We start from the raw sequence: 14,018 nt of genomic DNA, 5'->3' as shown, positions 1-14,018 counted from the left end.
CATACAGACTTTATTGAAGAGTTTGGTGATTTTACATCCGAGTTAGTTCTGGCTGCAGATAAAGTTTTAATAGTTGGTGATTTTAATATCCATGTCGATAATGAAAAAGATGCATTGGGATCAGCATTTATGACATCTTGAACTCTATTGGTGTTAGACAACACGTTTCAGGACCTAATACTGTCAAACAGAATTGATGTTGATAGTGTTGAAATTGTGCAGTCAAGTGATGATATCTCAGATCATTATTTAGTTCTGTGCAAACTTCATATAGCCAAAATTGTAAATTCTACTTCTTGTTACAAGTATGGAAGAACCATCACTTCTACCACAAAAGACTGCTTTTTATGTTATCTTCCTGATGTATCGAAATTCCAAGCATATCCAAAACCTCTTGATGATAACAACTTGATGATGTAACAGAAACTATGGACTCTCTCTTTTCTAGCACTTTAAATACAGTTGCTCCTTAACGCTTAAGGAAGGTTAAGGAAAACAGTTTGACACCATGGTATAATGAGCATACTCGCACCCTAAAGAGAGCAGCCTGAAAAATGGAGCGCAGCTGGAGGAAAACAAAACTAGAGGTATTTCGTATTGCTTGGCGGGAAAGTAACATATCCTACAGAAAAACATTAAAAACTGCTAGATCTGATTACTATTCTTCTCTTTTAGAAGAAAACAAACATAACCCCAGGTATTTATTCAATACAGTGGCTAAATTAACGAAAAATAAAGCCTCAACAAGTGTTGACATTTCCCAACACCACAGCAGTAATGACTTTATGAACTACTTTACTTCTAAAATCGATACTATTAGAGATAAAATTGCAACCATTCAGCCGTCAGCTACATTATCACATCAGACAGTGCACTATAGACCCCCTGAGGAACAGTTCCACTCATTCTCTACTATAGGAGGGGAAGAATTGTATAAACTTGTTAAATCATCTAAACCAACAACATGTATGTTAGACCTTATACCATCTAAGTTCCTAAAAGAGGTGCTTCCAGAAGTCATAGGTCCACTTCTGACTATTATTAATTCCTCATTGTCATTAGGATATGTCCCCAAAACATTCAAACTGGCTGTTATTAAGCCTCTCATAAAAAAAAAAAAAAACACAACTTGACCCCAAAGAACTAGTTAATTATAGACCAATCTCGAATCTCCCTTTTCTGTCCAAGATACTAGAAAAGGTGGTATCCTCACAATTATATTCCTTCTTAGAGAAAAATGGTATATGTGAGGATTTCCAGTCAGGATTTAGACCGTATCATAGTACTGAGACTGAGAGTTGCAAATGATCTGCTTTTATCATCTGATCGTGGGTGTATCTCTCTATTCATTTTATTGGATCTTAGTGCTGTGTTTGACACAATTGACCACAGCATTCTTTTGCATAGACTTGAACACTTTGTTGGCATCAGTGGAAGTGCATTAGCATGGTTTAAATCGTACTTATATGACCGCCATCAGTTCGTAGCAGTGAATGAAGATGTATCATATCGATCACAAGTGCAGTATGGAGTACCTCAAGGCTCAGTACTAGGGCCGCTACTCTTCACGCTTTATATGTTACCCTTGGGAGATATCATCAGGAAACATGGTGTTAGCTATCACTGTTATGCTGATGATACTCAGCTCTATATTTCTTCGCGGCCCGGTGAAACACACCAATTTGAAAAACTAATGGAATGCATAGTCGATGTAAAAAATTGGATGACGAGTAATTTCTTACTGCTAAATTCAGAAAAAAACAGAGGTGTTAATTATAGGACCTAAAAACTTTGCTTGTAATAACCTAGAACACTGTCTAAGACTTGATGGTTGCTCTGTCAATTCTTCGTCATCAGTTAGGAACCTAGGTGTGCTATTTGATCGCAATCTTTCCTTAGAAAGCCACGTTTCTAGCATTTGTAAAACTGCATTTTTCCATCTCAAAAATATATCTAAATTACGGCCTATGCTCTCAATGTCACATGCAGAAATGTTAATCCATGCATTTATGACTTCAAGGTTAGATTATTGTAATGCTTTATTGGGTGGTTGTTCTGCACGCTTAGTAAACAAACTACAGCTAGTCCAAAATGCAGCAGCAAGAGTTCTTACTAGAACCAGGAAGTATGACCATATTTGTTATGTGGAGGGTTGGGATGAACTCAATCGCAGACAGGATGTACAACACAACGTTTTATTAAAGACAAAAAGGGGAAAACAAAACCCACGAGGGGGAAAACAACGACTAGGGCAGAGACTAAATAACTTAACAAGACTGGGTTGACACGATAAACAAAGACTCTTGACACAGGAACTCTTACTAAAGACAAACACTCACGGGTAATACAACGACTTCTTCAAGGGGTAACAATGATACAATATCTCACAAGGAAACATGTAGAAACAATGAACCGCACAAGACAGAGTACACTAGGGTATATAAATAAGACTGATCAAGACACAACAGGTGGCACAGGTAAGGCAATCACGACAAAACTAGGATAACATGGGGGGCGGGGCAAGGGAACGAGACAACACAAGCATATGGCCCAAAGACAAGGCCATGTGCTTGTACACAAAACACAGGTCTGTCATGATCCTGCCTTAAGACTAGGGGAAAATCAAGGACACGAGGGCAGAATCATCACAATATTAGCCCGGTCCTGTCATCGCTGCACTGGCTCCCTATCAAACATCGTAAAGATTTTAAAATATTGCTTATTACTTATAAAGCCTTGAATGGTTTAGCACCTCAGTATTTGAATGAGCTCCTTTTACATTATACTCCTCTACTTCCACTACGTTTGTTCGGGAGGCAGACACACTCTTGCAGTTTAAATCTAGATTAAAGACCCATCTCTTTAACCTGGCTTACACATAACATACTAAAATGCTTTTAATATCCAAATCAGTTAAAGGATTTTTAGGCTGCATTAATTAGGTAAACTGGAACCTGAAACCCTTCACATAACACCCTATGTACTTGCTACATCATTAGAAGAATAATATTTACGCTACGCTAATATTAGTCTGTTTCTCTCTTGTTCCGAGGTCACCGTGGCCACCAGATCCAGTCTGTATCCAGATCAGAGGGTCACTGCAGTCACCCGGATCCAGTACGTATCCAGACCAGATGGTGGATCAGCACCTAGAAAGGACCTCTACTGCCCTGAAAGACAGCGGAGACCAGGACAACTAGAGCCCCAGATACAGATCCCCTGTAAAGACCTTGTCTCAGAGGACCACCCGGACAAGACCACAGGAAACAGATGATTCTTCTGCACAATCTGACTTTGCTGCAGCCTGGAATTGAACTACTGGTTTCCTCTGGTCAGAGGAGAACTGGCCCCCCAACTGAGCCTGGTTTCTCCCAAGGTTTTTTTCTCCATTCTGTCACCGATGGAGTTTCGGTTCCTTGCCGCTGTCGCCTCTGGCTTGCTTAGTTGGGGTCACTTCATCTACAGCGATATCATTGACTTGATTGCAAATAAATGCACAGACACTATTTAAACTGAACAAAGCTGACATAACTGAATTCAATGATGAACTGCCTTTAACTATCATTTTGCATTATTGAGACACTGTTTTCCAAATGAATGTTGTTCAGTGCTTTGACGCAATGTATTTTGTTTAAAGCACTATATAAATATAAATTGATTGATTGACTTTAAATACAGTTGCTCCTTTACGCTTAAGGAAACTTAACCATGGTATAATGAGCATACTCGCACCCTAAAGAGAGCAGCCTGAAAAATGGAGCGCAGCTGGAGGAAAACAAAACTTGAGGTATTTCGTATTGCTTGGCGGGAAAGTAACATATCCTACAGAAAAGCATTAAAAACTGCTAGATCTGATTACTTTTCTTCTCTTTTAGAAGAAAACAAACATAACCCCATGTATTTATTCAAAACAGTGGCTAAATTAACGAAAAATAAAGCCTCAACAAGTGTTGACATTTCAGATTCACGTCAAGTCACTGGTGATCTTCAAGGACTGAGTCAAGTCACTGGTGATTTTCAAGGACAGAGTCAAGTCACGGGTGATCTTCTAGGACTGAGTCAAGTCACTGGTGATCTTCAGCAACAAAGGCAAGTCATCATTGATCTTCATGAGCAAATACAAGTCACCAATGATCTTCATGTACAAGTGCAAGTCACCGATGGTCTTCATGAACAAATGCCAGTCACCGATGATCTTCGAGAGCAGAGTCAGGCCAGCACCAATCTTCTGGAGTCCAGTAAGGACACCAGGGGAATACCAGAGTTTCGTTGTCCCGTTGGTCTGGCCGCACAGAGGTCTGCTTCCGCCCTGACCACACGGTTGTGGTGGTCTTCCGCTCCACCCTGGAGGACTCTGGCTTCGACCACAAGGATGTGGTGGTCTTCTGCTCAGCCCTGGGGGGCTTCCGTCCTGACCACACGGTTGTGGTGGTCTTCCGCTCTGCCCAGGAGGACTCTGGCTTCGACCACAAGGACGTGGTGGTCTTTTGCTCCGCCCTGGGGGGCTTCTGTCCTGACTTCACAGTTGTGGTGGTCTTCTGCTCCACCCTGGGGGGCTTCCGCCCTGACCACACAGCTGTGGTGGTTTTCTGCTCCGTCCTGGTTGATGCCACATGATGTTCTTCATGGACTTCTGTTTTGTGTTTCTTGGTTTATGTTATGTTTCTGTCTGTTCACCTCAGTGAGTCTGGCCCTCCGTCCCTCCCCCTGAACCTCCTCCAGTCCTCCTCCTTCCTGGTCTCCCTGTTTTGCGTTTACATTCTGGTGCCTGTTCCCCACATTTTTCTTTTCTGGCCCTCCGTCCCTCCCCCTGAGCCTCCACCTGTCCGCCTCCCTCCTGATCTCTGTGTTGTGTCTTGTCATGGAGCATCTGGGAGCCACTCCGTAGAGGGGGGGTATTGTCACAGTGTCTGGGTTGTGTTCCTGGGGTGCCACTAGATGTCCCCCTTTCTCACGGTGTCTGTCACCTTTTCACTTCCTGTTCCCTTATTTGGTCACCTTCCTCCTTGTTGAGTAATTGATTGTTCCCCACCTGTCTCCTGTTCCCTCATTATCCTTCTGTGTATTTATACCCGGTCTGTCTGAGTCTGTGTTACGGAGTCCTTGTTTAATGTTAGAATGTTAATTCATGTCCGTCAGTTCTTGCCTTGCCTTGCCTTGCCTTGCCTTGCCTTGTCTTCTTGTTTGTTTCTTGTTGGATTTGGATATTTTGGTGTTGACCCTGCCTGGACTGTTTACCCGTTTGAATTACCCTTTAATAAATGACTTACCTGCAATTGGTTCCCTCTCCGTGTTTCCAGTACACCAATCGTGACAGTATCATAGTACTGAGACTGCTCACCTTAGAGTAACAAATGATCTGCTCTTATCATCTGATCGAGGGTGTATCTCTCTTAGTTTTATTGGATCTTAGTGCTGCATTTGACACAAATGACCACAGTATTCTTTTGTACCTCAAGGCTCAGTACTAGGGCCGCTACTCTTCACGCTTTATATGTTACCCTTGGGAGATATCATCAGGAAACATGGTGTTAGCTTTCACTGTTATGCTGATGATACTCAGCTCTATATTTCTTCGCGGCCCGGTGAAACACACCAATTTGAAAAACAAATGGAATGCATAGTCGATATAAAAAATTGGATGAAGAGTAATTTCTTACTGCTAAATTCAGAAAAAAACAGGTGTTAATTATAGGACCTAAAAACTCTGCTTGTAATAACCTAGAACACTGTCTAAGACTTGATGGTTGCTCTGTCAATTCTTCATCAGTTAGGAACCTAGGTGTGCTATTTGATCGCAATCTTTCCTTAGAAAGCCACGTTTCTAGCATTTGTAAAACTGCATTTTTCCATCTCAAAATATATCTAAATTACGGCCTATGCTCTCAATGTCAAATGCAGAAATGTTAATCCATGCATTTATGACTTCAAGGTTAGACTATTGTAATGCTTTATTGGGTGGTTGTTCTGCACGCTTGGTAAACAAACTACAGCTCGTCCAAAATGCAGCAGCAAGAGTTCTTACTAGAACCAGGAAGTATGACCATATTAGCCCGGTCTTGTCCACACTGCACTGGCTCCCTATCAAACATCGTATAGATATTTAAAATATTGCTTATGACTTATAAAGCCCTGAATGGTTTAGCACCTCAGTATTTGAATGAGCTCCTTCTACATTATACTCCTCTATGTCAGCTACGTTCCCAAATCTCAGGCAATTTGGTAATACCTAGATTATCAAAATCAACTGCGGGCGGCAGGTCCTTTTCCTATTTGGCGCCTAAACTCTGGAATAACCTACCTAACATTCCTCGGGAGGCAGACACACTCTTGCATTTTAAATCTAGATAAAAGACCCATCTCTTTAACCTGGCATACACATAAAATACTAATTAGGGATGGGTCTTGTTAAGGTTTTAACGGTATTACTACTCTTACCGATACTGCTTAACGGTCCGGTACTTTAACGGTATTCTTGTTGGTACTTTGTGTTGAGTTAGGCAGTCGAAAACTTTTCATTTCTCTGTCTGCACATAATGCACTTTTGAAAGATGCTTTGACAGATTGCTTGTGTTTCCGCCCTTACATGCAAAAATTCTGTAGCACTTATGACAACCAGCGTTGTCTGCATCAACTCTAGTGAAGTATAACCACACTTTGGAACGTTTTGCTGTCTCCGCCATCGTCACTCTTTGTATTAAGCAGGAGTTTAATACAAACCCCCCCCCCCCTGAGATGAGTCTTCTGCACAATCTGACTTTGCTGCAGCCTGGAATTGAACTACTGGTTTCGTCTGGTCAGAGGAGAACTGGCCCCCCAACTGAGCCTGTTTTCTCCCAAGGTTTTTTCTCCATTCTGTCACCGATGGAGTTTTGGTTCCTTGCCGCTGTCGTTTCTGGCTGGCTTAGTTGGGATCACTTCATCTACAGCGATATCATTGACTTGATTGCAAATAAATGCACAGACACTATTTAAACTGAACAGAGATGACATGACTGAATTCAATGATTGACTGCCTTTAACTACCATTTTGCATTATTGAGACACTGGGTCTCATTCACTAAATATGCGTAGGCACAGATTTTTGCGTGAAATGTGCGTACGGACGTTTTCACGAATAAATCATGATTCATCAAAAACTTTCGTACTAAAATTCATTCTAAATGTACGAAAAGATTCAAAAACAACTTACACCACACATACGCAATAATCATGTACAAATGGGGGCCTTATAAGCATGTATTAAGAACCCTATATAATTAGATGTTATTCATAAATTATAATTACAGTTCCAATTTTTTATATAATATATATATATATATATATATATACATATATATACATATATATACAGTCTTGTTCAAAATAATAGCAGTACAATGTGACTAACCAGAATAATCAAGGTTTTTTGTATATTTTTTTATTGCTACGTGGCAAACAAGTTACCAGTAGGTTCAGTAGATTCTCAGAAAACAAATGAGACCCAGCATTCATGATATGCACGCTCTTAAGGCTGTGCAATTGGGCAATTAGTTGAATTAGTTGAAAGGGGTGTGTTCAAAAAAATAGCAGTGTGGCATTCAATCACTGAGGTCATCAATTTTGTGAAGAAACAGGTGTGAATCAGGTGGCCCCTATTTAAGGATGAAGCCAACACTTGTTGAACATGCATTTGAAAGCTGAGGAAAATGGGTCGTTCAAGACATTGTTCAGAAGAACAGCGTACTTTGATTAAAAAGTTGATTAGAGAGGGGAAAACCTATAAAGAGGTGCAAAAAATGATAGGCTGTTCAGCTAAAATGATCTCCAATGCCTTAAAATGGAGAGCAAAACCAGAGAGACGTGGAAGAAAACGGAAGACAACCATCAAAATGGATAGAAGAATAACCAGAATGGCAAAGGCTCAGCCAATGATCACCTCCAGGATGATCAAAGACAGTCTGGAGTTACCTGTAAGTACTGTGACAGTTAGAAGACGTCTGTGTGAAGCTAATCTATTTTCAAGAATCCCCCGCAAAGTCCCTCTGTTAAAAAAAAGGCATGTGCAGAAGAGGTTACAATTTGCCAAAGAACACATCAACTGGCCTAAAGAGAAATGGAGGAACATTTTGTGGACTGATGAGAGTAAAATTGTTCTTTTTGGGTCCAAGGGCCACAGGCAGTTTGTGAGACGACCCCCAAACTCTGAATTCAAGCCACAGTACACAGTGAAGACAGTGAAGCATGGAGGTGCAAGCATCATGATATGGGCATGTTTCTCCTACTATGGTGTTGGGCCTATTTATCGCATACCAGGGATCATGGATCAGTTTGCATATGTTAAAATACTTGAAGAGGTCATGTTGCCCTATGCTGAAGAGGACATGCCCTTGAAATGGTTGTTTCAACAAGACAATGACCCAAAACACACTAGTAAACGGGCAAAGTCTTGGTTCCAAACCAACAAAATTAATGTTATGGAGTGGCCAGCACAATCTCCAGACCTTAATCCAATTGAGAACTTGTGGGGTGATATCAAAAATGCTGTTTCTGAAGCAAAACCAAGAAATGTGAATGAATTGTGGAATGTTGTTAAAGAATCATGGAGTGGAATAACAGCAGAGAGGTGCCACAAGTTGGTTGACTCCATGCCACACAGATGTCAAGCAGTTTTAAAAAACTGTGGTCATACAACTAAATATTAGTTTAGTGATTCACAGGATTGCTAAATCCCAGAAAAAAAAATGTTTGTACAAAATAGTTTTGAGTTTGTACAGTCAAAGGTAGACACTGCTATTTTTTTGAACACACCCCTTTCAACTAATTCAACTAATTGCCCAATTGCACAGCCTTAAGAGCGTGCATATCATGAATGCTGGGTCTTGTTTGTTTTCTGACAATCTACTGAACCTACTGGTAACTTGTTTGCCACGTAGCAATAAAAAATATACTAAAAACCTTGATTATTCTGGTTAGTCACATTGTACTGCTATTATTTTGAACAAGACTGTACATATATATATATATATATATATATAAAATATTAGAGGTCCAAACAATAATCACCTGATCTATCCTTATATAAACGGTGATTAATGTGTCTCATCTTGTGTTTAGAGGCATGGCACACTTGGTACTGCTTGAAGACATCGAGGCACGTGCTCTAAGGAGAGAGCGCGTCTTTAGAGAGCGCACAGATATGTTCGCGGAGAGTGACGAATGGCTGTTCAGTCACTTTAGGTTGCCCAGAGAAGTCCTCATTGATTAATGCAACTCACTGGAACCACACCTAAGCCACATCACCAACCACTCTCACCCTATACCACCTTATCTACAAGCCTGTGTTATAACCCATGCTTCCTTTTTACCTGTGCCCGTTATGCCAGTGGATACACTTTTAAATATCAAATAATTTTTCCTGGCTTCCACCTCCGACAGCAAAACCTCATGTTTATTATCGTTAAATTTATTTTTCCTTGCCTTTTGTTTCGGTGCCATAATTGTTTTTCTCTGTACAAGTGCCTCGTTGAGGAAAGCCCTTATATGGAGCTGGTTTAGGTGTGAATTATGCTAATTACTAACCTTGTGCATGCGGGCGCTCATTTAGAAGACTCCAAATTCACTAACAGAAGAACGAGTTTAAGAACCAGCTCATGTGCGTACGCACGTGTTGTGAATTAGGCGGAAAGTTCTCGTGAGAAGTTCAAATGTGCGTATAAATAAGAAAATTTTATACAAAAATTAGTGAATGAGACCCACTGTTTTCCAAATGAATGTTGTTCAGTGCTTTGAGGCAATGTATTTTGATTAAAGCGCTATATAAATAAAGGTGATTGATTGATTGATTGATATTCTAATTATATGACCAGCAACTATATATACAGCATAGTGCATGACAATACAAAAAAAAAATATTTGGGAACCATTACAATATTTTGAAAAGTCTGAATACTATATTGAAGCCGAGTTTATTTGATCAAAAATACAGTATTGTAGAGAAGTACTATAAATGCCATACATTTTAAGTAGCCATAACTAGTCATTGCGATGATTTGTCAGAATACAACTCAATAACTTTGAATTATTCTTTCATTCTGGAAAAACTATGATACATTTGAACACAAATCACAGACTTTTGTGCCATTCCTGGAAACAATTTCTGTTCAACTGAAGACACAAGTGAACGTCACAAGCCTGGCATTTCCAAGGTGTTTGTAGCTTCTTTCTATGCACTGCTTTGCAATGCACACAGATCCGGCGACCGACAGAAGCAACTCTTCTGATGTCTGAGGTCAGCTCAGCTCCTGGAATTGGCACATGGTCTGTGCTATACTGTTTTGGTGCTGCTTTCTGTGACATGCCACAGAGCTCTGCAATAAGCTCCTCCATGAACTGATAATGAGTCATGTTGCCGTGCAGCTCTTTGTGCAATATGAAAGCATTGTTGGCAGCAATGTCCAAGAAGTGTAGGAAGATTTTTCTGTACCACTTCATAGTTTTGTGCTGTGCAGAGTAGTATTGCAGAAGCTGATCGGACAGGTCAACACCCCCCATGTGCTGGCTGTATGCAGTCACAGGTGCAGGACATGGAAAAGACTTCATCTTCCATTTATCTTGTCCTTTGACGTTCCTTTTCATGTGCTCTCCTGTATAGGCAGCATGTATGGTGGAACAAACAGACACCACTTGCGTGTCCATCCACTTCACACACACAAGAGGCCCATCCCGAATCCACCTGATGGATCCCCTGCTGGAGCTTCTGCTCAGTGAATTAGCTGCAGTCTTTGGGAAGCCCTTCCTCTGCTCCCTGTACGTCCCACAAGCACCAAACTTCAGAGTAAACAAGTCTGTGAAGAGCTTTGGACTGGTGTAGAAATCATCCATGTACACATGGTACCCAGAGCCCAAATGTTCACGGTCCAGGAGAGACATCACAGCATCATACGAAAGCCCACGGTCTGCAGGAAAACTATTCTTCCCCGTGTAGACGGAGAAGTCCACAATATATCCATTTGATGAGTCTGAAAGAACAAAAAACTTGAACTTTGTCAGCTTGGCTTTCATGTATGCGGTCATTCCTATATTTGCTCTGCATGCCACCAATCTCTCCTTCACAGCTACATTTCTTCTAGGATGATAGAAGGCTTTGCACGCAAGACGAATCGTGTCCATGAGGGGTTTGATCCTGAACAGACGGTCATGTTGGTCTGTGCCCCTCTTTCTGTCGTTTTCCTCATCTGCGTCTGGGTGACTCATGTGTACATTCCAGGAAATGGTGCGGTATCTGTCCCTTGACATAACTGTGGCGGGAAAAGGCAGAGAGAAAAGACTGTCCTTTCCCCAGTAGTCAGCGATGGAGCTCATCTTCACCACAGACATGTAGAATATGAGTCCGATGTAGCGATACAGCTCATCAACACTGACATCTGTCCATTTGTACTTGCAGCCCTTTGCCATTGCCCTGGCAGCCTGAGCATTTGTGTTGTGGCATAGGTTTTCCATGGCACTCTCTGTGAAAAACAGTTTGAAAAGACTCATGGGAGAGTGTGAGTCAGCAGTAGACATCTGTGGTCCTGGTTCCCGAGCAGGCAGGAATCTCAGAGTCTGTGGAACTTGGTCAACATCAGTCTCTGCTTTCCATGAAAGAGTCCTGACTCTCTTTGCAGCAGGCATCTGGTCACTGTCACACTCACATCTGCAAAAAAGAGCAAGCAAAAACATGCTGACAACAGGATCACAACAGCTTTATCAATCTAGTGTGTTAACAGCTCATTAAAATAAGCAGTTTACAAATATATATATAAGTTTATTATGTGACATTATGTAAACCGAAGTAAATGTACTCCGTTACTAATGTAACCTCGGTTCCCTTATATACGGAATTAGTACTGTGTCATAAGCCGTTATATTGAGACGCTATTGTGAAAAATCATATTTCTCAGAGTCTTTTTCAATCACGCATTTAAACTGCATGACCACTGATTTGTGGGGTTCGATAGAAAATTAACCAATGGCAGCACAGTGGCGTGTGCAAGCCATCCGAACCCGCAAAAAGGGCTGGGACATCGGGCTATACAAGTGGCCATCTCACCCAGGCAAACTGATTTAATTAGACTGAAGTGACGACATGAGGTGCCCTTGCTTATTGCACAGAAAAGTATACAATACTCGTTACGTATCTAAGGGAACCAAGGTTCCATTACTAACAGAGTATGTTCACCTTTGATACTACACCTCATACTGCATCGGAAGCCATTAGGCTGAGACGCTATAGCAGGGATAGGCAACTCCGGTCCTGGAGGGCCACTTTTAGCTCCAACCCTAATTAAACACACATCAATCAGTGTTTTCGGGATTACTAGATAGATACAGGCAGGTGAGTTTTTATGAGTGCTGAAGCTAAACTCTGCAGGATAGTGGCCCTCCAGGACTGGAGTGGCCTATCCCTGCGCTATGGGGACAATACAATCATGCCGTGCTATCAGGAAGGATGAACAGGTATTCATTGCATTAAAAAGGGCTTGTAACAAATACATACAATATGTCAGACCAGTCGGGGATATAATTACACCAGTAATTTTGTTGACCTCCTACAGTACAGGCGCCAAGGGGCCTGAGAACGTGTAGGGGACAAAGATAACCCAAGGGACCCGAAAGCAGTCAACCATGATGGTGGGCTTATGCTGACAGGACTTGTGCTTGTAGCACAGGAATATCCAGGTTGCAGAACCTCAAAAAAATGTGGACAGTAAAACCCAGCCAGCCGCCGCACAGATTTCTGCGATAGGCACGCTACTAGACCAAGCACATGAGGAAGCCATGCCCCTTGTAGAGTGTGTTTTAACTCTTATCGGACATTGGAGCCTGGAGGATGAGTAAGCGAGAGTTATCGCATCCCCTATCCATCAGGATAGCCTTGGCTTCTAGACAAATGACCCTTGGTGCGGCCTCCAAAGCACACAAAGAGCTCTTTCAACTGTCGACAAGAGGCAGAATGCTCAATGTAGGCTCTCAAAGCCCTGACAGGGCAGAGTAAGTTCAACTTCTGATCATCATGGGAAAAAACTATGGAACATACCCATGCCTTGGCTTCAGGATGACCTTGTAGTTGACAGGCCCAAACTCAATACAGGAGGGACTCACAGAGAGCACCTGTAATTATCCTAATCGCTTAACCAATGCTAGTGCCACTAGCAGAGAGGTTTTCAGCAACAGAATGCAAGTTGGCAGTCTGAAGCGGTTCGAAGGGCAGCTCTTTGATGCCCCTAAGAACCTTAGATAGGTCTCATGTGGGGATCGTGATGGGGCAAGGAGGGATCTGCCTCCTGGGCCCCTTTAAAAAACTAACAACCAGGTTGTTTTTACCCACAGACATCCCGGCTATAGGAGCATTAGAGGCTGTGATAACTGCAACATTACTTACTTAGGAGTAAGCCCCCTATCCAGGCATGGGGTGGGACACCGAATAGCCTGGGCAGTGGCCTAAGTTGCGCGCAGAGCCAAGTGCAGTGCTGAAGTGAAACCAAGTGCTCCTGTAGCTCAGTGGTGGAGCACTGCATTATCAGCGTCAAAGGTTATTGGTTCAATTCCCAGGTGGAGACATGCTGGTTAAAAAATGTATACCCTGAAGGCATAAATGGAAAAGTTAACTAACAGGTGCAAAATAAACAAAAACTTACTGGTTAAGATGGTCTACAGCGCTGATAACTGAATGACGCTTGTATGCCGCCCTCGTGTAATATGCCCCTGAAGGTACCACGTTCCTAAAACAAAATAAATAAATGAAAACATGTGTTAAGCCCTATTCGCATGGGGTAAGTATTGTCAAGGGACCTTGTGTGATTTTGAAATTATCACCCACATCTGAATTTCATGTGGTCCATTCACACGGGATAAGCGAAGCCTGTGATTTTACTCGAATTTACTGACTTATCTCATGGAAATGACACTGATTGGTGCCGATACAGGATGGCTGCCTCCGTGACGAGCTCCGCATATGTTTTTGTGTTTTTGTTAGTTTGTCCTGTCTTTAGTTATAT

At 41.8% G+C, this 14,018-nt stretch overlaps 1 protein-coding gene across 15 annotated transcripts in view; it reads right to left on the bottom strand.

Moving 5' to 3' along the window:
• Window positions 1-9,918: 9,918 nt before the first annotated feature.
• LOC128014353 (piggyBac transposable element-derived protein 4-like) overlaps window positions 9,919-14,018 on the bottom strand; it is a 93,569-nt gene continuing 89,469 nt past the window's right edge. For 5 of the 15 annotated variants that reach the window (XM_052597893.1, XM_052597895.1, XM_052597894.1 and 2 more), the window contains exon 4: window positions 9,979-10,714. In XM_052597893.1, coding sequence (XP_052453853.1) covers window positions 10,105-10,714 — 610 coding nt within the window. In that variant the 3' untranslated portion in view covers window positions 9,979-10,104. Of the gene's footprint in view, window positions 11,675-13,658; window positions 13,743-14,018 lie in introns of all 15 variants that reach the window. The other 10 variants (XM_052597870.1, XM_052597869.1, XM_052597871.1 and 7 more) reach the window with 4 other exon arrangements.

This window comes from Carassius gibelio, chromosome B25, assembly GCF_023724105.1.
Source record: "Carassius gibelio isolate Cgi1373 ecotype wild population from Czech Republic chromosome B25, carGib1.2-hapl.c, whole genome shotgun sequence".
In the NCBI taxonomy this organism is placed as follows: Eukaryota; Metazoa; Chordata; class Actinopteri; order Cypriniformes; family Cyprinidae; genus Carassius; species Carassius gibelio.
This window is presented reverse-complemented; position numbering and strand designations above follow the sequence as displayed.